At 44.5% G+C, this 23,249-nt stretch overlaps 1 protein-coding gene across 1 annotated transcript in view; it reads right to left on the bottom strand.

Moving 5' to 3' along the window:
- The window catches only part of DYNC1H1 (dynein cytoplasmic 1 heavy chain 1), a 68,647-nt gene extending 47,472 nt beyond the window's left edge, over positions 1-21,175 (bottom strand). The window contains exons 1-8 of the mRNA XM_036086239.2: positions 20,759-21,175; positions 11,596-11,683; positions 9,468-9,641; positions 8,981-9,236; positions 8,451-8,637; positions 6,866-7,137; positions 6,547-6,774; positions 204-1,280 (exon numbers count right to left, since the gene is read on the bottom strand). Of these exons, the coding sequence (XP_035942132.1) occupies positions 204-1,280; positions 6,547-6,774; positions 6,866-7,137; positions 8,451-8,637; positions 8,981-9,236; positions 9,468-9,641; positions 11,596-11,683; positions 20,759-21,014 (2,538 nt within the window). The 5' untranslated portion in view covers positions 21,015-21,175. The remainder of the gene's footprint in view (positions 1-203; positions 1,281-6,546; positions 6,775-6,865; positions 7,138-8,450; positions 8,638-8,980; positions 9,237-9,467; positions 9,642-11,595; positions 11,684-20,758) is intronic.
- Between the last annotated feature and the right edge of the window lie 2,074 nt (positions 21,176-23,249).

The raw sequence follows: 23,249 nt of genomic DNA, 5'->3' as shown, positions 1-23,249 counted from the left end.
AACGGTCTTCCCGGAGCCCCACCACCATCCAACAGCCCAGTAAGTAAAAGGGCTTCTCCCCTTCAGCTCACACGGCCCAATGCTCTACCCGTCAGGAACTCCTATGGGAGAACTACTGTGTTAACTGAGTGAGCTATTGCTGCGTTTAGTTCATTCCCGCAACCCTGAGGGGATGGGGGTGGGGGTAGTAAATTACAACACACCTTTTCTTGGAAGTTGAAGACGGTCTCTGCCAAGCGCTGCACATACGGGTCCAGTTTGTAGGATTCCCATACCAGTGCAATGCCCTCTGCGATCAGAGCCTGCACTTCCTTTTTCAAGCCGGCCACCAAGAGGGAAATGGTGTTCCGCTCCTCCACCTTCTCACAGGTCCGTTCGTAGGTGCGCACGCTCTCGATCAGCGAGATGGCAAACGGGTACAGCTGGTTTGCTTGGTGAGCCTTGTTCACGATCGCCAGTGGGACTCGGAAACCAAGCCACTTGAGGTTTCGAACTTCTTTGGAAAGTGTGATGATCTCTGGAAGGAAGTTAACTTTCAGCTTCAGGACGTTTCCGGTTCGGCCCCGGACGCGAGTGCTCTCGATGGTGAAGATGCGCCCCGAGACGCCGAGGTTGCGCTGCTGCACCTTCCGGGCCCAGTCGTCGAAGATCTCCTGAGTGTTAAGCTTCATGCGGAAGCTGTCCCCGTCCTGCTTCAGCTTCTGGCCCTCTACGTGGTTCTCCCAGCCCTTGCCCAGCACGTCCTCCACACGTTTCATGTACGCGCTCAGCTGGCGGTCGATCTGCTTCGCCCAGATGATGGAGCCTGACACCGGGGGCAGGTCGCGCACGTGGCTCATCTTACACGCCTGGCTCTGTGGGTACTGGACCTTGAACTTGTCGTGCAGAGACTCGATGTCATCCTTCACGCGCTGGATTAGCTGGGTCTGGTACTCGCGGATGGCCCCACGGATGTGAGGCCTGACGAACAGCGCGTTGAACCTGGAGAAAATCCTGAACATCTCGTTAGCGTTCTTGGCCGTGCCAAGCTGATCCCTAAGGCGAGCGGTGATCCGGGTCTCCACCCTGTCGATTCGCTCATCATATCTCTTCATGGCGGCCTCCCAGGCTTCTGTGCCTTCCTTGGAGACATCCAGCCCATCCACTTCCTTGACGTTCTCGTACGCAAGGTTGACCTCCTCGATGGCATTCGCATCCGCGGCATCGAAGAGGACCTCCGCTACTTTCATGTCCTGAGGCTCGGGGACCTCTCCTTGATTCTGCTGGGCGACTGCTGTGACCTGAAAGAGGAGGATTAGTGACCAAAACGTTGATCGCACAAGACTGTTGTTCCGTCGGACACCAGGAGCACTCACCGCACAACACAGCCAGTCCGAGCTGTAGGCTTTTAACTCTTAGCCAAACATTTTATAACCACAACGCAACAAAGCCGTGAGAAATACGACAGTATATTCTAACTCTGCATGTAAAGATCTTCTGACAATGTAGTTTTAGTTCTTAAGCTAAAATAACATGTTAAAACCTGGGTTTTGGGTACTTGCCTCTTCAAAGTTTTGTCTACAATTAAAACTGCATTGGAAAGCTCAGTAATTCACAGGAGCGCTACATATAAACTCAGCATCCAATGTAAATAGCCTTCCTTTTTGACTTATAAAACTTTGATTATAATCCATGGGTAAATACCACAGAAGAGGGACAGAGAAAGGCTAGAAGAATTCCCCTGTTCAGTTCCCTGAAGCTCCCAGAGAGCAGAGCAGAGCATGAGCTTTACCTCAGGAACTGTCAGACTTCCACACACATCTCCTGCCCATACTCCCGCAGAATTATAAAGCTGGGGGGGGGGGGGGAGAGGGCTTCATCTGGGTCCACAGATGTTTTGGATGAAATTCAGATGGTCTGGGAACTTGTTTGGGGGAGATCATCATCATTATTTTCACTAACTCCTAACTAAAATTTAGCATTTCCTACAACTATAAATGCACGCAACAGTCACCAATAGTTGTTTGAGGTTCCACAGCTTTGTCACCAAAAAAATACTTCCTCATCACATTTGTACATACCTTTTTTTTAAAAAAAGATTTGAGAGAGAAAGTTAGCATAAGTTGGGGGAGGGAGAGAGAGAGAGAGAGATAAGCAGACTCCCACTGCGTGGGGAGCCCGAGGTAGGGCTCAATCCCAGGATCTTGAGATCATGACCTGAACTGATATCAAGAGCCAGACGCTTAGGCAACCTAGCCACCCAGGTGCCCCCCATTTGAACATATCTTAAGATCTTGCTTATGCTCATTATTACTTCAAAATTATGGTATTAATATGGCCCATCACTAGATTTTGCTATTTTATGTGTTCATGGAGAAGCACATAGATTACTAGATCACAATTTAGATAAATGTTTCTTTGTAAAAATTGTTTCTTTTATGCACTTAAAAACATTCTGAGTACTCCTGATGCTGGTAGTATGAAGGCAAAAATTGAACAAAATTATTAAAAATAGCTTTTTCAGGACAATGGAAAACAACCAAAGGCAGCCAACAACCTCAGATATCTTTTCTCATGACAAAGTGCTACCAAACCATCTCTCTAAAAAAAAACAAAACAGGGTGCCTGGATGGCTCAGTTGGTTGAGTGGCTGCCTTCGGCTCAGGTCATGATCCCAGGGTCCTGGGATCTAGTCCCGCGTCAGGCTCCCTGCTCGGCGGGGAGCCTGCTTCTCCCTCTCCCTCTACCCCTCCCCCCTGCTCATTCTCTCTCCTCAAGTAAATAAAATAAAATAAAAATAAATAAAAAATAAAAAAAAACAAAACAGGGACGCCTGGGTGGCTCAGTCAGTTAAGTGTCTTGATTTCAGCTCAGGTCATGATCTCAGGGTTGTGAGATCAAGCCCTGTGTTGGCCTCCATGCTGGCCATGGAGCCTGCTTAAGATCCTCTCTCTCCCTCTTCCTCTGTCCCCCCACCTAGCCTCCTCTTCCTCTCTTAAAAAAAAAAAAAAAAGGTGCTACCAAATCAGTTAAGTAAACAGTTAGTTGTTGGCCTTCTTGCCTGGAGGTGCTCCCATCCCCCAGCTCAGGCAGTGAAAACCTGCGGCTTTGCTGGTGGGAGCAGAACAGCAATAAGTTTAAAGGGGAGATTCTGAAAATGGGAGAGCCCGAGAAGGGCTGAGGTAATAAATTATACACACACACACACACAGGAGACCCCGGGGAGCCCTACAGGAATGAAAAGTCTGCGCAGATTTGCAACTTACTGTCAACTGAGAATTTTATATCCAGTGAAACTATCATTCCAATATGAATATATCCAGTGAAACGATCATTCCAATATGAAAGTGAAATATTTTTCCTGATAAACACAAAATGGGGGCATGTGTTGCTGGCAGGTCTATGGAACAAGAAATACTATAGAAATTCCTTTAAACTACAGGGAAGAGACACCAGACAGTAGGTCAGATCCACAGGAAGGGATGAAGAGAACCGGGCAATGTTAATATGTGGACAAACGTAAAAGATTATATATACTATTTTTCTTTCTTCTCCTAATTTTTCTAAAACGAATGTGACTGTTTAAAACAAAACTCACAACGCTATACTGTTGGGTTTGTAGCATGTAACGATGTCATACACGTGACAAAGAGGTAACAGAGCTACGGTGGCAGGAGGGCCCTACAGTTCACTGGATGTTAGTATCGAGTACACCATGATAAATTAAAGATGCATACTGTAATCCCTAGAGTATCGCTAGGGAAGAAAATTCAGAGAAATACAGCTACAAGTCTACTGAGGAATTAAAGTGACACGACGAAGGTAAGACGAGAGGAGGCAGCAGAGAACTAGAGGAGCAACAAGTGAGACAAGCAGGAAACAAACTGTGAATGACAGTCTGAATCCAACCATCTCAATAGTTATATTCAATGGGAATAAACACTCCAGTAAAAACATTGAGAATGTACGCATGCACATGTAAGTTTATCATAAAGTTTACTGATATAAAGGATATGTACTGCGTGATTTACAAATAAACTATACAATAATCTTTTAAAAATACGGTAAAGGAGAAGAGGTACGTGGGAAAAAAGGGTTAAGAAACCCGAGGCCGGAAGGAATCAGCACTAGAACCAGATCTCCCACAGATAAAGGGCTAACATTTAAAGCCAGCACACACACACGCATGCCTGCACACATCGATCCGTGCGCACGGCACAAAAAGATGCTGAGAATTCATTATTATCAATTTACTACAAATAGTGGGCACTCCCATGCAGTGAATGAAGCTTCCTGCATGGCATGATTTCTAGACTGGACACCCCCCAACATTTTACTACAAAAATTTTTAAACTATAGGAGTGCAGAAAGAATTACAGCCTGAACACCCGTATGTCCCCACCTAGAGTCTATATTTAACACTTGCTATATATTGGCTTTGTCAGAGATCCATTCATTTATAGATCCCCCATTCATATACAGTTGACCCTTGAATAATACAGGTTTGAACTACGCATTCACTTATACACAGGTTTTTTTTGATCCCGTATAGTAAATGTATTTTCTTTTCATTATGACCTTCTTGGTAACATTTTTTTCCTCTAGCTTACTGCACTGTAAGAATACAGTGTCTAACATATATAACATACAAAATATGTTAATCAACTCTTTATGTTATCAGTAAGGCTTCTGCTGAATAGTAGGCTATTGTTTTGGGTTTTTTTTAAAGATTTTATTTATTTGAGAGAGAGAGTGAGAGAGCATGACAGCAGGGCGAGGGGCAGAGGGAGGTTTTTTTTTGTTTTTGTTTTTTTTTAAGATTTTATTTTTAAGTAATCTCTATACCTAAGGTGGGGCTTGGACTCACAACCCCGAGATCAAGAGTCGCATGCTCCACTGACTGAGCCAGGTGCCCTAGTAGTTAAGTTTTTAGAGAGTCAAAAGTTACATACAGATTTCTGACTACACAGGGAGCCGGCACCCCTAACCCCCATGTTGTTCAAGGGTCAACTGTATATCAGTCCACTTATTATTTCTGGACTGGATTTTTTTTTTTTTTTTAAGATTTTATTTATTTATTTGACAGAGAGAGACACAGCGAGAGAGGGAACACAGCAGGGGGAGGGGGAGAGGGAGAAGCAGACTTCCCGCGGAGCAGGAAGCCCGATGCGGGGCTCGATCCCAGGACCCTGGGATCATGACCTGAGCCGAAGGCAGACATTTAACCAACTGAGCAACCCAGGTGCCCCTGGACTGGATTTCTTTTTTTTTTTAAAGATTTTATTTATTTGACACAGAGAGAGACAGAGAGTGAGAGAGAGAGCACAAGCAGGGGGAGCAGCAGAGGGAGAGGAAGAAGCAGGCTCTCCGCTGAGTAGGGAGCCCGATGTGGGACTCGATCCCAGGACCCTGGGATCACAACCTGTGCCAAAGGCAGACACTTAACCTACTGAGCCACCCAGGCGCCCCTGGACTGGATTTTTTAAAGGAAGAAAATCACTGGTGAAGAAAAAAGGTAAATTAAGAAGAAAAAAAGCATGTACAAAGAAAAGGAGTCATTTAATTCTTTTAATAAATCTCAGACATATGCAATTATGAATGAGGAATCTGGGGAAAAGGTTAAAAACATGTCCAAGTCACACAGCTCGTTAAACAATGAAATTAGGATTTAAAACCCAGGAAGTCTGGGGGCGCCTGGGTGGCTCAGTTGGTTAAGCAGCTGCCTTCGGCTCAGGTCATGATCCCAGGGTCCTGGGATCGAGCCCCACATCAGACTCCCTGCTCGGTGGTAAGTCTGCTTCTCCCTCTCCCTCTGCTGCTCCCCCCTGCTTGTACTCTCTTTCAAATAAATAAAATCTTTAAAAAAAAATTAAATAGATAAATAAATAAATAAAACCCAGGAGGGGCACCTGGTGGCTCAGTCGTTAAGTGTCTGCCTTCAGCACAGGTCATGATTCCAGGACCCTGGGATCGAGCCCCATATCGGGCTCCCTGCTCAGCGGGAAGCCTGTTTCTCCCTCTCCTGCTCCCCCTGCTTGCGTTCCCTCTCTCACTGTTTCTCTCTCTGTCAAATAAATAAATAAAATATTTTAAAATCAATCAATCAATCAATCAATCAATCCCAGGAAGTCTGGCTCTAGGGTCCATGCATTTTTGGGGGAGGGATGAATGGATGGAGATTTGGATTGAAAATACAGAATCAGGGGGCGCCTGGGTGGCTCAGTCATTAAGCGTCTGCCTTTGGCTCAGGTCATGATCCCAGAGTCCTGGGATCAAGCCCCGCATCGCGCTCCCTGCTCCATGGGAAACCTGCTTCTCCCTCTCCCTCTCCCACTCCCCCTGCTTGTGTTTCCTCTCTCACTGTGTCTCTGTCAAATAAATAAATATTAAAAAAAAAAAAAAGAAAATACAGAATCTATATCATAGAGAGGACAGTGAAAGGATGCAAATGGAACTCAAGAGTCATTCAGTGCAGAACAGAAGTAAGTAGTTCATGTGCATTCTAAGAAAAAGAGAGCAGGGTATAAAAACAACCCATGTACGTTATTTTAAAAATGTGATGCATACCTGTGGCCTCAGGACCCTGACAATGACCGCTCTCAGCTGTTCGTGCTGGCGTCGAAATTTTCTCATTTGGTCAAGGCGGGCCTGGAGTTTCCTGTGAGCAGGATTGATTCGCCACACCATTTTCAGATTTTCTTCCCTTTTTCTTTTGACAATGTCTCTCAATAACACCTGAAGCTTCTCATATTCATCATCCCAAGTCTGAAAGACTTCAAAGCATGCGACCATAACCTAGGATATAATTTATGAAAGGAAGCTTATTATTACAGCATGTTTTCATCTCCGTGCCCTGAGGTTGGTTTTCTGATATATTAAAACTTACTTTTTCAAATTCTTCATAAGCAACATGCATCAATTTTCTGGTGCCCAATACTTTGAGTAACTGAGAACTCAAGTCTCTTGAAATTGCCTCCACCAAACGCAGTGCCCTCTGAATGGGATATTTTGTGTTTCGGATCTTTCTCAAATGGGTGAAAATTGCAACAAGTGCCTGCCTTATTTTGTCCAGCTCAGTGGCAGACAGCAAATCATTCAGAGGAAAATCTTTCATCAGAGGATTGTAGTCATTCACAGTTTCCAAAGCCTGTTTTAGACCTAGATTAACAGAGAAACGGTTAATGGTTTTCATATAAAGTAATACAGGTATAATGTTATAAGTCAACCATACCTTCATTAGGAAAAAGGAATACAACTAAGAGGATACTGCTTACAGCCTAACACCTGGTAAGTAACCCACAGTACAGCTTCACAACGGGACATTCTGTTGTCGCAGAAGAGTCAGTGACACAGAAACTATTTATGATATTTGAAAAAAAGGAACATGTTATTAACAGGATGATCCCTGTTAATTAATGACAGTCTCATTGCTTTTTTAAGAATATCAGTCAACTCACGCATACTCTAAAGACTGTGGGTGACGGACCCATGAATTTCATTGCTTTCTATACCATCTAAATGTTCTACGAGTAACATTAAGTTTAGAAAAACTACAATGTTATCACCTTTAGGAACACTAAAATATAAATGGTACACCCGTGGCTCGTATGAGCTGAGTGTGTTATGGACACAGAATCCCAGAAGCACCTGGGTCTAGTCTACTTTCTGACTCCTCTAGCAGAAGATTAAAAAAAAAAAAAGAAGAAAGAAAAAACAAAAAGTATTAGGAAAGAAATAAAAGTCTCAGAGGTATTTAAAAAGAAAATTTCAAGGCATGCCTTTCGGCATTAGTGAATGCCCAGGTAACATGTGCAATGTGATCCACGTAACTAGAAGATTTCTACCTGGAACTTCCGTTAACATTTAAAATGTGGGTAGCATGCCTTTTTTGGAGGGGTAGGAAAAGAGCATGACCAGTACTACAGCCCGATTCCTTGCTCTAATATTCTCTGGGGGCAGAGCTGTAGAGAAGTGCCCAACCATGCCTGGTCATCCAAACCCTGGAGTGCCCAGCATGTGCTAATACATCACTCACACTGCTGTGCATACAGAAAACTAAATTTATCTTGACCACTTTCAGAACAGGGAGAAAGGCAGAGAATGGGGAAAAGGGGACAGGTAAAAGAGGAAGAGAAAGCACTGTCCAGCTCTCCTTCCACAGTCCTGTGGGCAAATAACTTCTGCTTAATGTCAACTGTCTTCCTGCTTGGATTGTCAAAAGCACACTTGACTTTATACTAAAAAAGTACTGTCTACTCAAGGAACCAAATAACTGAGAAACAGGAGGGAAACTCCCAGGACTCTCTACTCAGGCCTAGAAACTGGCTTATGTTCTCAAAACTCCAGAAGGAGAAGCAATGTGTGTGGGAAAATCATGTGATGGTCCATCTACTGACTTCCACTGAAATCATAAGATCTCACAAAAGTCAGACCCATAACTTACTGATCGCATTATCAGCTCCAGTGCTTACCTGTGTCAGTGTCAAAACTGACAGTGGCATGGAAACGCTTGCCGTGCTTCAAGATATCCAGAGTGAGGAGAACTTCCGGGCTCTCTCGCTTCTCCTGTATACGGTATAGTGCACGTTCCAAGTTTAACCAAAAACTAATTTCCTGCAAGGCTGTTCCTGAGGCAGGGTCTCGATCAAGTTTGGTCACCTTTAAGGACAGATAATATTCAAGAGTATTCACTATTTAAATAAAGATAGAAAAGTATCATTAACTAAACACATGCATTACAACGTAATTTTTATATTTCAAGTAGATTTCCTTCCCTGTCAACTATAATTGGTTTAATAAATGAAAGCAAAGGTATAAGGCAGCTGGGATCAACACTCTCTCAGGGTTAATATTTAAACAACCGCACGCTGTCCCAGGACCCACGGAGAGCACTGCTAACATCATCGGACACATCACCTCATTGACAAAAACTCAGACCAGTTTCTCAGAGACATTGAAGAGCAAAGTACTTTATACAACATATTCAATACCATGCTCTTACTTTTTGAATTTCTCGGATCCAGCGGTTAACTCCTGATTGTAACTGATTGAGAAAAGTTGGGTCTTCAACTTTATCTCCAAAGTCTGTAACTTTTGGCTTTTCTCCACGTTCATAACACTGTTTTGCAACATTTGTAATAATGGGATGAATTGGCAGGCTGATCTCTGGAATTTCAATATTCTGCTGCAAGTGAAGGAGCCCCATTTCAAGTTCTGCAATCTTTTTTTCAACTGAAGGAGCCATTTTATCACCATCCCTAAAAAGGTTAACAAACACTTCAAACTTTAGTGTGCCGTTGGTCTCCAAAAGATCCTATTATTTTACATCTGTCAGACAATAATAATATACATCTTATTGATGCAACAGATTTATATGGTTTACTAGCTTTGCCCTCCGAATTCCCAAATTTCACATCATCTTTCATGGTGTCTTGTGAACACTAAGTGAAATAGGACATTCAAACCAACAAAGGAAAAATGGTTTTTACCTGTCTGCCTTGCCAGACTCTCTGATATAGGACTTAAAAAAAGGAGCCACCGCATTGCTAATGAAAGAATGCAAGGTTTCATATGGTGAGTCTTCACTGAGCGTGAGGACTCGGAGCTGAGAAGACACTGGTTTGTCCGCATCGATTACTGGAGCGCGTTTAATGAATGCCAAGCTAAAAGAAAGCAGAAGAACAAATTAGAACAAAGAGCCTCATTCCTAGTCAGTTTTAGTAACTGTTGCCCTCTGTGTGTTGCACACAAATTAAAAATTCATTTGAATGAATTAATTTAAAAGTCATATTAAGAACACGTTAAAGAATTGCTTTTCTAATAGGGAAACACACGGCTTACCTTTCTTTACTCAGGTGAGAACAACTGAATCAAGGTTAAGGTTTGGCATGTGACCATGAAACCAGGCAAAGTTAATTTGTCTAATATATGGGTTGAGTTCATAATCTTGGCCTCAAACAAACCTCCCTAGTAACTGCAAGTTACAAGCCATGATGTACTTAAATCTGATCTTATGCTAGTTTGTACCATTCCTTAATGGCACTAAGTCACATACCGGCTTTAATAAACAACAGTCACCCCCAGGTTAAAGTGGCAAGAGGATATTCCAGCCCCCCCCCCAGCCTGGCCCAAATCAACTCTTCCAGTTTTATCTCCTGCTATGTACCCTCTTCCCCACCCAAGACACAACTTAAAATGATGTCCCATTCTCTAAACGTGATGTGCTATTGTGTCTTTGTTTAAGAAATCTACATCTGCTGAAATTCCAAGCAACCTTCAAAACCCAACTCTGTCATCTCTTCCATGGGGCCTTCCCTAACCAGAATCACCCTCTCCAATCTCCATGCTTCATGCTGTTCTGCGCCTCTAAGATTTTGCTAAGTAGTAAGTTAGTTGTGCATCTGCAGAGCTTTCTCCCCAAAGACCACAAGCTTCTTGGGAACCAGGTTTTATTTCTCTGCATACCTACTGCCAAATCTTACACATAACAGGTGCTCAAAGATGGTTGAATTAATAGTTCAAAAAAATTAGTATTTTAATTTTCCATCCCCAGGCCAGTACTTTACACATAATACTTTGTTATTCTAAAAAGTCACTGAAGCCTCCTGATGTGACACACTGAGAAGGAAAAGTCGTAATAGCATCCCTGCCAAAAATGCACAATCTAATCACCACTGGTGTGTACTTCTCAAACATGTCAATGTCATGAAAGACATAGAATTAGATTCTGGATCAAGGGAGAATTACTCTAAGGGACATTATTGAGACAATGTGAGTGTGCACACGGTACATAAAGAGTAGAGTTGTACCAGTATTTCCTGGATTTAAAAACTGTATCAAGGCTATGAATAGAAGTGTCCTTGTTCTTAGGAAATACACTGAAGTATTTAGGGGTAAAGGGGCAGGTGTGGCCTATAACTAACTCTCAAATGGTTCAAGAAAATAAGCGATAATGCAAATGTGGCTATGTTAACAACAGCTATCTGATTATCAACTGTATAGAATTCATGCAACTCTTTTGTAGGCTTGAAATTATTTAAAATAAAAAGTTTTAAAAAGCCAATGCAGTATAAATTAAACATTTACATATTTAAATTTGGATATGTCTACTGCAGTGTAAATTGACACCACTTTTCTAGAAGGTGGGAAAAATCTGGTAACATGCATTAAAGACTTTAATGACACATTGCATCTGAACCAGTAATACTTTCTTTAGGGATTTATACTAAAAAGAATGAGATCTCTACCTAAGAATCTTTACTAGGTTTTTACTAGTTATTTACAATAAAGAAAATTCTGATATAATCTGAGAATGATTATTATACATGTTAAGTACATTTTGGCTCAAACCTAAAATGGATGCCATGACATAGCAATTAAAATAAATAATATTTTAGAATTTATATTGACTTGGAAATCCTCTGAATTTCAATACACGAAATCAAAGGTGATTCAATACACGAATTTAATACATGAATTAATTTAATTTAAATTCAATACATGAATTTAAACAGCAGAAATCTTGAGTTTTCTTAATGTCTGTCTGAGTCAATTAAGATCTACATTCAATTCTCACAAGCTTATAATCTGAGGTAACATTATATTCACACTACTCACCTATTGGACTTAACTCCGTAATGAATGTCTATGTTGATATTATAGGAAATGAATTCTTTTTCCTCTTCTCCTTCATCACCAACATCCTCTACAAATTGTAATAAATATGATATCAAATTCATGTCAATATCAGCTGCTCACCCTACCCCCAACCTGACATTTAAACCCACACATGACTTGGCTCTACCTATTTTTCCCTTCCTACCCATTTTTTTTTCTGACTCCTGGCCCAGGCACTTTGCTGTGTGATCCTGGGCAAGGTAGTTAACGTCTCTGCACCTCTATTTCTTTTTCTGTAAGTCGGGAGGCACTGGCCTGCCGGGGGTGCTGGAAGCACTAGAGCAGGGTCTGGCCCTGCGAGGAGGGGTTCCCTACACCAGTGCTCACCACCCCCTCTGGGCAGGCTCATCCCTCGTACTCCCAACACAGAAGGCACTTGCCACTTCCCACTCTGGGTATTCTGCTCAGGTGTTTACTCAACGCTCACTATGGACAGGCATTTTACTAAGTACTTTAGGTCTATCACACACCTAACGCTCACAACAACACTGTGGGGGTTGGCATGACTATTTTTACCCGTGTTTCCCAAGTAAGAAATCTAAGTAAATTGCCCCAAACATGTGTCTGGAAAGAGACAAGTGAGAATTCAGAAGTCTGTGATTCCAAACCCAGGGTCCTCCCCAGCACATGGCCCGCCCCAGCCCTCATCAAGCGCCCCTGCCAAGTGCAAACAACCATCAAGAAAATCGTTATCAACAAACACCCACAGGGTCACCGAGAGGCATTCACCTAGCCTTCCCCTCTGCTCTCATACCACTTTTCAGGGCCTGCTCTGGGGTCGATTTATGAATGCATCTTCCTCCCCAAAGGTGAGCTCCTGCAAGGCAGGGACCATGCTGGATTCCACAGAGCAAACACCATGCACAGTAGTCATTTAAAAAAGCTGACTGGAATTCAATAAGATAGCTCAAGATGCATGTGAACAAAATTTCTTCTTCTTTTTTTTTAAGTAGGCTCCAGGCTAAGCATTGGAACCCAATGCAGGGCTTGAATTCATGACCCTGAGATCAAGACCAGAGCTGAGATCAAGAGTCAGATGCTTAACTGACTGAGCCACCCAGAGGCTCCTGAACAAAATTTCTAAATCATTAAAAAACCACAATTGAAAAACTTAAAATTTGTAAGAATGGGAAATAATCCAAACCTCTAGATCCAGTACTGATCCACTAGATGCACAAATGCTCCAGCTGAATTATCTTTGCAATGATATATTCTATCATTTGGATAGAATATATTCTATCATTTGGATAGAATGATATCATTCTGTCACCTTGGGCAAAAATTTCTACCCAAGGATTAACATGGTATGTGTGGTTCGCCTTCACTTTTAAATCATGATGTAGGAGCGACGGCAGCAGATTTGGTGAAGTAATCTTGGGAAAGTCATTTTTCTTCCTCTCGATTTCAAATTCATGAATGGAAAATGGGCAGCAGAGTGGGGGGATTGGTGGAAGAGGTGAAAGAGATTAGGAGTACATTCATGATAAACAGAGTAATGTACAGAAGTGCTGACTCACTATATTGTATACCTGAAACTAGTATAACACTGTATGTTAACTATACTAGCATTAAAATTAAAAAAAATAAAAAGTAAATACAAGGGGCAGCAGAAGAAGGGGTAGGATATTAAATTAGGTGGTCTATAAAGTTTCTTTAAGCACCAACAACTATGAAAATCTGGGCATACAGTCTGAGCAAAAGCTATTTAAGATGAGACAAATACAAAGTTTACACTAAAAGATAAAAAATATTAGTATATCTGTCAAGACAATAACTCTTCCAAAATAGTGTTTTTAGTTAATTTTAGGAAGTGAGAGGAGGTGGCCAAGTATTCTACTATGCCAGGTACTTCCTAGATGTTTGTTTATTTATTTATTTATTTATTTAATTTATTTACTTTTAAGATTTTATTTATTCATTTGACAGAGACAGAGACAGCAAGAGCAGGAACACAAGCAGTGGGAGTGGGAGAGGGAGAAGCAGGCTTCCCCCCGAGGAGGGAGCCCGATGTGGGACTCGATCCCAGGACCCTGGGATCATGACCTGAGCCGAAGGCAGACGCCTAACGACTGAGCCACCCAGGCGCCCCCCTAGATGTTTTTTTAAAATAACTAACTTAAAACAAACAAACAAAAAACAACTAAACAAATCAATTGGGTTTTCTAACTACCAAAATGTGGATAAACCACAAGACAGATCACAATGCCTGAAACCAACCACACATATGACTGCAATCTCTAAAATGCATGCATATGAACAGAACATAAAGAAATACTCCCAAACTAAAACAGTTGTCAGGTTGGTAGGATTATGAAATATTTTCTCCCTCAACTTTCCAAATTCTGTTCTATGAATTATATAAAATATACGTCATCAAGATAGCATCCAAACAGTACTTGGAAAAGTAACACTTTATAATCATTAAAGGAAATTACTGATGAAACTAAAAGCATGGTATGTTAACTTTGAATCATTTCTTCCTCCGAGACAAAATTCACCATCTATATAAATAAAATCACACAGAAAACATGCCCACTCGATGCAGCATCCAGCCACGCTGCCTGCACTTCTTAATGCAAACAGGGTTAAAGGAACCGGGCGCCAGGCCATGAGATGAGTCACGGCTCTGCTCGGTCTCAGCCCTGCTGGGAACGCCCAGCTCCCAGCTCCCCACCGGGAATACTGCAATGCAGCAGAACGCGGCCTGAACTCGGGAAGGCACACCCAGACACAATCCTCAGACAAGAGTATCCAGTAGGTATCCTCTACCGCTTCGTTAAAACCCTAATTGATCTTTTGATGATAGTATTTATGGAAGTCACAGAATACATTTCCCATTAGTTTTTTAATGCTTATTCTCCATAAAAAGAGATCAAATGAAGTCTGAGTATGTCTGATTCCTAGTAGAAAGAACCCGTCATTGTTTTATAAACTGCCATCAAATAATTTAACCTTTTTGCCTCCCTATAAATTATTACATCTTCCAAATAATAATAGTGTAACATTTTACTTCTGCAGAAACATTTTTTTTAACTGTTCAGAGGAGGCAAGACACTTGATAGTTAATTCTTAATTACAAAGAAGCTATTAATCCTGCTATATTTAGAAGCTTATAGCTAACACAATCTGCATATTTTATCAGGCAATACGGCTTTCAGTCAAGTTTGAATCCCTTTCCTACTGCTGCTGTTACTGGGTTACTGATTAATACATAACGGCCCCCTAATGTACTGCCTGTTAATACATTCCGGGAATCAAAGTGCCGGTACAGAAAGTGGGGAGCCACCTCGCCAGGTCCTCTGCTGCGAGCCACACTGATACACATTTAGTGACCTGGGGACATTTCTTTGGTTAACTTCTGAGAGTTGACTGAATTTCTAGAGATGTTTAAAATGTCACTTAGCACGAATCTGTGTAAATTTCTTTTTTTTTTTTTTTTAAAGATTTTATTTATTTATTTGACAGAGAGAGACACAGCGAGAGAGGGAACGCAAGCAGGGGGAGTGGGAGAGGGAGAAGCAGGCTTCCCACAGAGCAGGGAGCCCGATGCGGGGCTCGATCCCAGGACTCTGGGATCATGACCTGAGCCGAAGGCAGACGCTTAATGACTGAGCCACCCAGGTGCCCCTAAATTTCTATTTAAAGACCAGCTGAATGTATTTCAAACTAAGAGTGATTTGCATCATTATACTGTGAACTAGGTGAGCATTACATCTCACTTAGTGAAACAAAAAAGATGTGCATTCAATTACCTTAAGACTCGGACTTCCTCCCCCAGGGAGACCAGGCGGGCTTTCACAAAGTGTGGTGAACACGAAAGGTAAGAGGAGGCCAGCAAACTGGTAAAGGAGGCCGCCCAGCTCCCCGCGTCCTTGATCTTTCCCTCATTCCCCGCCCCCCACTCTCTCCCAGCCTCGGGGCAAGTGTCTTCTCCATCCAGCCTTTAAAGGCAGCCAGCTACTCTCTTTGGCCCACACAAACTACCAAATTCCTTGTTACACGTTCCTGGTTCTCCTTATCTTTGATCTTCTTTTCCTCTTAAAATCCAAAGCATACGAACACCACATTATTTTGGTTGATCACTATCATAGACGTTCTCCCCCTTTTCTCTCACATGTTTGCATCTGATGCTTTTTCCCGTCACCTCGATGCCCATCACCCCTTTGTCCTCCTTCTGAGGGGCTGTGACTTCTTTGCCACAACCGTTCCCTGCTCTGGCACGAGGCTCAGGGCATGGTGAGAAAGCCTGAGTTTTCTCTTCAACCTGAAGACTTCCATTCATAATACCGTTAGCAACGGGAAGGAGGGTTAAAGCCCACATAATACGCTACAACGCTGGCAAACAATTTCCCTCCATCTTTACTTTTTAAAAACAGTGATGACGGGGCGCCTGGGTGGCTCAGTTGGTTAAGCGACTGCCTTCGGCTCGGGTCATGATCCCAGGGTCCTGGGATCGAGTCCCACATCGGGCTCCCTGCTCTGCGGGGAGCCTGCTTCTCCCTCTCTCACTCCCCCTGCTTGTGTTCCCTCTCTCACTATGTCTCTCTCTGTCAAATAAATAAATAAAATCTTTAAAAAAAAAAAAAAAAACAGTGATGACGGTTTTCCCTTTGCTGCCCGTAAATGTCATTTGTCATGCTAAACTGCAGAGTCAAACCCAGCGAGCTGCAGACCGGTCTGTCCTACGAAGGGTGCCGGGCCCCGCCTACGGTGTGACAGCACAGGACAGTAGGAACCCCGGCTGACGGACTCCTGGCCGAGGGCTTCCAGGCAGTGTGCTGTCACAGAAAAGTCTTCCTGTGAATTTATTAACCATTTTACTAACCATTTTGGGGAAAAAGCAAAGGCCAGAAATGCGTACTTTTTAGTCATCATTTCTTCATCCTTTAGGGAAATTAAGTCCTCAGAAAAATCATTTTTAAAATCCACAAAAAACATTCCCCATTAAACCTTCCACACTGCTGTATCTCTAAGAAGTTGAGGACTGTAAAAAGTTCTAGCTTTCTTTCACATTCTAGTCCCTAGCCATCTCTGCACTAATGAAGGGGAGGTAAAACCCCCTAAATTATATATTTTAGAAAAAACTAGAATCCCAAGCTTAGAATAAGTATTGACTAAAGGCAGCCATTATTTTCAGTCTTAAAGACAAAGTACTAAGGCTAAGACACCCAAATGTAAACAAAAACAAAAACCCACAGCACCTGATCCCAGCCTGGTCACTAACAAGCTAGAGCCCTCCTGGATCCTCCAGTTTCACCAGCTGCAAGCCGGAGCATCTCTCCTTTTTTTTTTTTTTTTTTTTAAAGATTTTGTTTATTTATTTGACAGAGAGAGACACAGTGAGAGAGGGAACACAAGCAGGGGGAGTGGGAGAGGGAGAAGCAGGCTTCCCGCGGAGCAGGGAGCCCGATGCGGGGCTCAATCCCAGGACCCTGGGATCATGACCTGAGCCGAAGGCAGACGCTTAACGACTGAGCCACCCAGGCGCCACCAAGCCGGAGCATCTCTTACCCGCTCCTACCTTTACCACCCAACCAAAAATGCACCTCAGGTAAAAACTGCTACAGAACGTCATTAAAATTGTAAAATGCCTATTAAGCAATGAGCACCTATCTGGCTGTAATTTTATTTTATTTTTTAAAGAGTTTATTTATTTATCTGACAGAGAGAGACACAGCGAGAGAGGGAACACGAGTAGGGGGAGTGGGAGAGGGAGAAGCAGGCTTCCTGCGGAGCAGGGAGCCCGACGCGGGGCTTGATCCCAGGACCCTGGGATCATGACCTGAGCCGAAGGCAGACACTTAACAACTGAGCCACCCAGGCGCCCCTGGTTATAATTTTAGAAAGACACTATGAAGAAAACAATTTTCTACAGGCCAGGAATTACAGGAAAGAGATTTCTCTTTTTCAATTCACAGGAGCTAACATCCCCCTGCCCACCAACTCTCCAATCCTTTAGTATCAAAATAAACCACTAAATTCGCAATCTTTATTCTACACTTTAAGGAATACTGTACTTAAACAGAAAGTTTACAGTTAGCTGGGGTGGTTAAAAATATATATATCTTCAGGGGTACCTGGGTGGCTCAGTCGTTATGTGTCTGCCTTCAGCTCAGGTCATGATCCCAGGGTCTTCGGATCAAGCCCCACATTGGGCTCCCTGCTCGGCAGGAAGCCTGCTTCTCCCTCTCCCACTCCCACTGCTTGTGTTCCTGCTTTCAATCTCTCTCTGTCAAATAAATAAATTCTTTGTGTGTATATATATATATACACATATGTAACACACACACACATACATATCTTCATGTAAAAATGCTTCTATATTCAATTACAAGTGTTTGGAAAATTCTTTCCATAGAAAGTGGGGGAGGATAAAATAAAAGCAATTTCCTTTGTTCACTAAATTATGACTTCTTTCTTGTTGACAGTCTTTACTCAGTTTAAACAATTTAGATTTGTTTTCCACATTATAGAGCAAGCCTACCTTCTTACTGTAAGTAGCTATTGGATGCTCACATTTGATTAAATGTGCAAAAGCCAATGTTAACTCAAAAATTACCGGGAAGAAAGCCCTCCTATCAACTGACCTGGGTCTGGACTTAGGTCTAAATTATCCTAGTTTAGTCAGGATGCTAATAAGACTGATGGAACCATACAGTCTTTCTTTAAATTTTTTAAGTGAAAAATAAATTACAGACAGGCTGAATTGCTAGAAATACTTTTTTATTTTTATAAATACAGAATGAGGTAGGATTTCAATTTTAGACACTCTCATTCCTTAGTCAACGTTCAAAAGTGCAAGTCATTATGGAGTCAAGACCTGGATGCTTGGACATTTGCTTTGCGGAAATAAGAAAATGTACCATCAAGATGATTTGCACTAAAAAGCATACTACAGAAATAGGGCTTCCCCCTAGTAATTTTAGCAAAGTTCAGTTCTAATGTTTGAGAAAAGTCAATTACTGATGAGCAGTGTAGAAGCAAAAACAAAACTTACAATTTTTTTCCATAAAAAGAAACTGAGATTCAAGGTAGAAATCACCGATTTTAATACATAAACTGTGCAATGAAAATATGATCAAGAATTAACCAAGTTCAAACTACTCAAAATACAGTAATACAAATTAAGATACATTTTAATAAAATAATGCATACTCACTGAAAAATAACCAGAAAGATTCCAAAATGCTGACACTGGCTACACCTAGGTCAAAGGATTCCAGATGATTTTTCCTTTACCTGTATACTTTAAATTTTCTATCATGACTAAATACATACTCTTTCTGAAAGAGTAGGTGGGTTAAAAAAATTTTTTTAACACTAGTGGTTTCCATGCTGGAAAACATAACCCCAAACATAACAGAAAACCCTAAGCAACATTAATAGCCTAAATATGTCTGAATGGCTCATTTGCTTTGAACATTCCATGTGAGTCTAAGAAAAATATTCTTTCACACTCTGACCTTCTCACCCTCTCACAGAAACAGAGGCTACAATGAAGCATCTCCTGAAATGGCCTTTGAAAGAAACAAACTATCAGAAAGAAAGTGGGGTGTGTGTGTGTGTGTGTGTGTGTGTGTGAGAGAGAGAGAGAGAGATAGGCAGTATAAATCCCGTTACTGACAGAACCGTACAGCTTTTTTGTAAGAAAGTGGGGTGTGTGTGTGTGTGTGTGTGTGTGTGTGTGTGTGAGATAGGCAGTATAAATCCCGTTACTGACAGAACCGTACAGCTTTTTTGTGATTATAAGAAGCTCGATGGCAAACATTTTCAGACAATGGCCAATCCCCTAGTTCTAAGGTTAAAATGTACGTGGACATCACCCCGGGGTTCCCAGATGGACGGTGCCACACCCATTCTGTGCTGTCAGATATGCTCACCGTCCACTACCAAGTGGTCCTACAGAGTCCGGAAACTCCCTGAAGACAAGCTCAACTCTCAAGGTGAGTCTAGCCTTGCTTTGGGAAGGTCACTATTTGAGGAGACTGCTGCAATATGCAAACCTTTTGCTCCCTCTCCCCAAGTAGGTGCCTAACCCAAGTCTCTCTCTCTTTTTAAAAAAATTCTGTCAACTAGGGAGGTCTGGGTGGCTCCGTCCGTTAAGCGTCTGCCTTCGGCTCAGGTCACGATCCCGAGATCCTGGGATCGAGTCCCGCATCGGGCTCCCTGCTCAGCGGGGAGCCTGCTTCTCCCTCTGCCTGCGGCTCCCCCTGCTTGTGCGCTCGCTCTCTCTCCCTGACAAATAAATAAAATCTTAAAAAAAGAATCTGTAAACTAGACTCAAATATCACAGGGTCACCATTAGGATCATCTAAGTATTACACAAATATAAGGGTATGATTAGTGAAACCCAGCAGTGTACCGGACACTGAGATGCTGAGTCTAGTCCAGGAAGCAGGATTAGCTGGTGACTTTGGGCGAGTCATCTCACCTCAGCCTGTCTGCTCGCGTGTGAAATAGGGCAATACACCCAGACCGCAAAGACGCTGTGAGGACCAGGAGGCAGACCGGGAGCGCACATCCACCCAGAACAGGGATGCTCTGCTCGCGGCCCGGGCCGGCCCCTGTCATTCTCTGGGCCTCAGCACCTGGGTCTGCCCGGGCAGGGCCAGGACGCCCGTCGGCCAGGGCTCCCCCCAGCTCTGAGCCCTACACCCAGGCCGCGCACGGCTCCGCGGGTCTGCCCCTGACACATCCCTCCCGAGGACCGCCTGGCCTGGCCACAAATCGAAACCGAAAAGCTCATGTGACATTGGAGGCCGGGATGCGGCCTCCGCCCGCGCTCAGCCCGGGAGACGCTGTCTCCACCCAACTCGGCCATCTTGAGGCCCGAGCAGACAAAGCGATCCCATTGTTTTGGGTGACGGCAAGACAGGGACACCCGCTCTTCGTTCCCCGCGACCCGGAAGGGGGCACCCCCGGGGCTCCGGCCTGGCAGGGGGTGTGGCGCCGGCCTCGCCGGGCGGCCGCGGGGACCCATCCCGCAGGGCATCTGCAGCCCGGAGGCCGCTCCGGCCCTAGCGCCCGGCGTCCCGGCCCCCCGGCCCCCAGCCCTCCGACCCCGGCCGCCCGGAGCCCCGACGCCCGGCCCCCGGCCCCGCACCTTTGAGCGTGGAGCGCTCCACCAGGACCGTGTGGACCTGGGGGTCCGACAGGAACTTGCGCATCTGCTCCAGGGCGCTCTTCTCCTCCAGCGCCGCCTCCAGCGCAGCCGGCGCCTCGCCGCCATCCTCCAGCAGCAGCGGCACCAGCTTGCGCAGGTGCTTCTGCAGAACCGACACGTCGGCCACGTTCTGTACGGCCGACACCTCCAGGCCGGCCGAGCCGTCCTCGCCGCCACCGCCGCCCGGCTCCGACATGGCGCTGCGCTGGGGACCCGCAGGGAGCGCTGGGCAGGCGGCCGCGGCTCCGCACGAGAGCGAGCGCCGAGCGGAAGAACGAGAGAAACGGGCGCCCGAAACTGACCGTCCGCTAACCGCGGCCGACTGAAGGGAGCGGGCGCCGGCTCCGCCCTAAAGGCCGCCGCCCGCCAGCCCGCCCCTCCCGCGGCCCACCGCCTCAGCCACTAGCGCCCGCTCGCCGCCGCGGCGTCACGACGTTGCGCATGCGCGCATGCGGGCCCCCGGGGACGCCGCCGCGCTGCCTTCTGGGACCTGTAGTCCCAGCTCTGGGCGGGCCCCCGCGTTTCCCCGCAGCACAAATCCTAAAGGTGGGAACTTGACTTGGCGCGTGGGCTGTGTAGGGTGGTTGGGGACTACAGCTGTCTTGTTCGCTGCTGTGGCCGAACAGCACAGAGCCTGAGACACTCCATGAATACTGAATGAATGAATGGTGTTAGTGATGAGAGCTAACTTTTTTCTTTTTTTGGAGCAGTTAGCGTGTGACCGACATTGCTCTAAGCATTTAACCTGTATTATTGCGTTGAACGAATGAATGACTACAATGTGTTGAGTGCTAAAATATAGTCGTGGGGCGCCTGGGTGGCTCAGTTGGTTAAGCGACTGCCTTCAGCTCAGGTCATGATCCCGGGGTTCTGGGATCGAGCCCCGCATCGGGCTCCCTGCTCGGCCGGAAGCCTGCTTCTCCCTCTCCCTCTCCCACTCCCCCTGCTTGTGTTCCCTCTCACGCTGTCTCTCTCTCTCTGTCAATTAAATAAATAAAATAAAATAAAATAGTCATGACATATGTGTTATTAGATATACACGTGAAGAGAACGTTTTTCAGAGGGGCAGGACATGAGGGGCGTGCCACATTGCTCGTTTGGAAAGAGGGGAGGTTGGGAAGGGGACAGTCCCAGCAGAGGAACTAGCCTTTACAAAGACAGAGGGGCCTGAAGGTTGCAGCTGGAGCTCTGACTGCCGAGGCCGTGTCAGGTAAAGCCAGGAGATGACACCCAACTGAACAGTGGGATAAAGCCAAGTTGTTGTGGGTGCAGGCTGCTAATGACGAAGTAATTCCCCCTGGGATGCTATGATGACCTAGTGGGAGACCTAGGTGAGAGCATCTATCTAAAACAGTGATGCTCTGCTAGTAGTGGGGGCTGGCACTGTCATTCCATGGGCCTCAGCATCTGGGGCTGCACGAGGCAGGGGCTGAGATGCCTGCCGACTAAAGCTCCTCCCAGCTCCCATCCACCTGGATCTCTTCCCTTACCCTGAGATGACATAAAGGTGGGAGTCCAGGCTGTCCACATTCTTGATTTAGAGGTGACAGTTTCTTTTAAGGAGCATTAATTGGCCTTTGAAAATTCAAACTCATAACTTGCTTCTTAAATTGGGTGGAGGAATGGAAGCCAAAGGCGTTATTTTTATATCAAAGTGCACAGTCACAGAGCTGAGTCCTGATTGGTAGGATGGTGATGGGATGATTTGATTCTCCCAAATCATCTTTGGAAAACTGGGAAACATACAATATGCTTATCCTTGCTCAATTACCCAGTGCCAAGCCCCAGGGGCTGCTGGAACACGGAAACTAATCAGATGATTCTTGTTTTTAAGGAGCTCATGGAAGAGGGGACAGATTAATACCCCATCCTCCCGCCCTCCATCAGTTCACCCTTGTGTGATATGCCCAAACAGATCTAAATAACCTTCCAGGAAAAAAAAAATAAAGCAACTGCAATGAGTTTGTGTTGTGATCACAATGGTAATGAATAACACCACCAGCAGCTAACACTGAATGCTCACTCAGAGCTAAGCACTCTGCTGAGCACCCCCCACCTCCATCATGTCCTTTGGCGTAGGAACAGGGATGAAGAGGGAAATCTTTTAGGTGCAGGTTAGTGAACTCTGAATTGACCACATACCATCTGAGGCCCAGAAACCCAGCAGCGACCTGGCAGATGGAGAGAGGCTGCTTGCAGTCTGCACCATGAGTCAGCACTGTTCAGGAGACCCCAGGAGGTGCAGCCACTTGGGCATCCAAGAGACTCTGCAACCTGGCCCTGAGCCACGGCAGCAGAGTGGCAGGCTTTGGTTTTGCAGCTCTGTGTGATAGGCTCAAAATTAGAAGTGTTATTTCTAAGAGGATGGAAATCGGAAAAATTTGAACGATCTACAAGGATTCATACATTGACTCAAAGTGCTTGCATTTCT

Source organism: Halichoerus grypus, chromosome 8 (genome assembly GCF_964656455.1).
Source record: "Halichoerus grypus chromosome 8, mHalGry1.hap1.1, whole genome shotgun sequence".
NCBI classification, from domain to species: Eukaryota; Metazoa; Chordata; class Mammalia; order Carnivora; family Phocidae; genus Halichoerus; species Halichoerus grypus.
The sequence above is the reverse complement of the archived record's forward strand: the minus strand, read 5'-3'. Positions and strand labels throughout refer to the sequence as shown.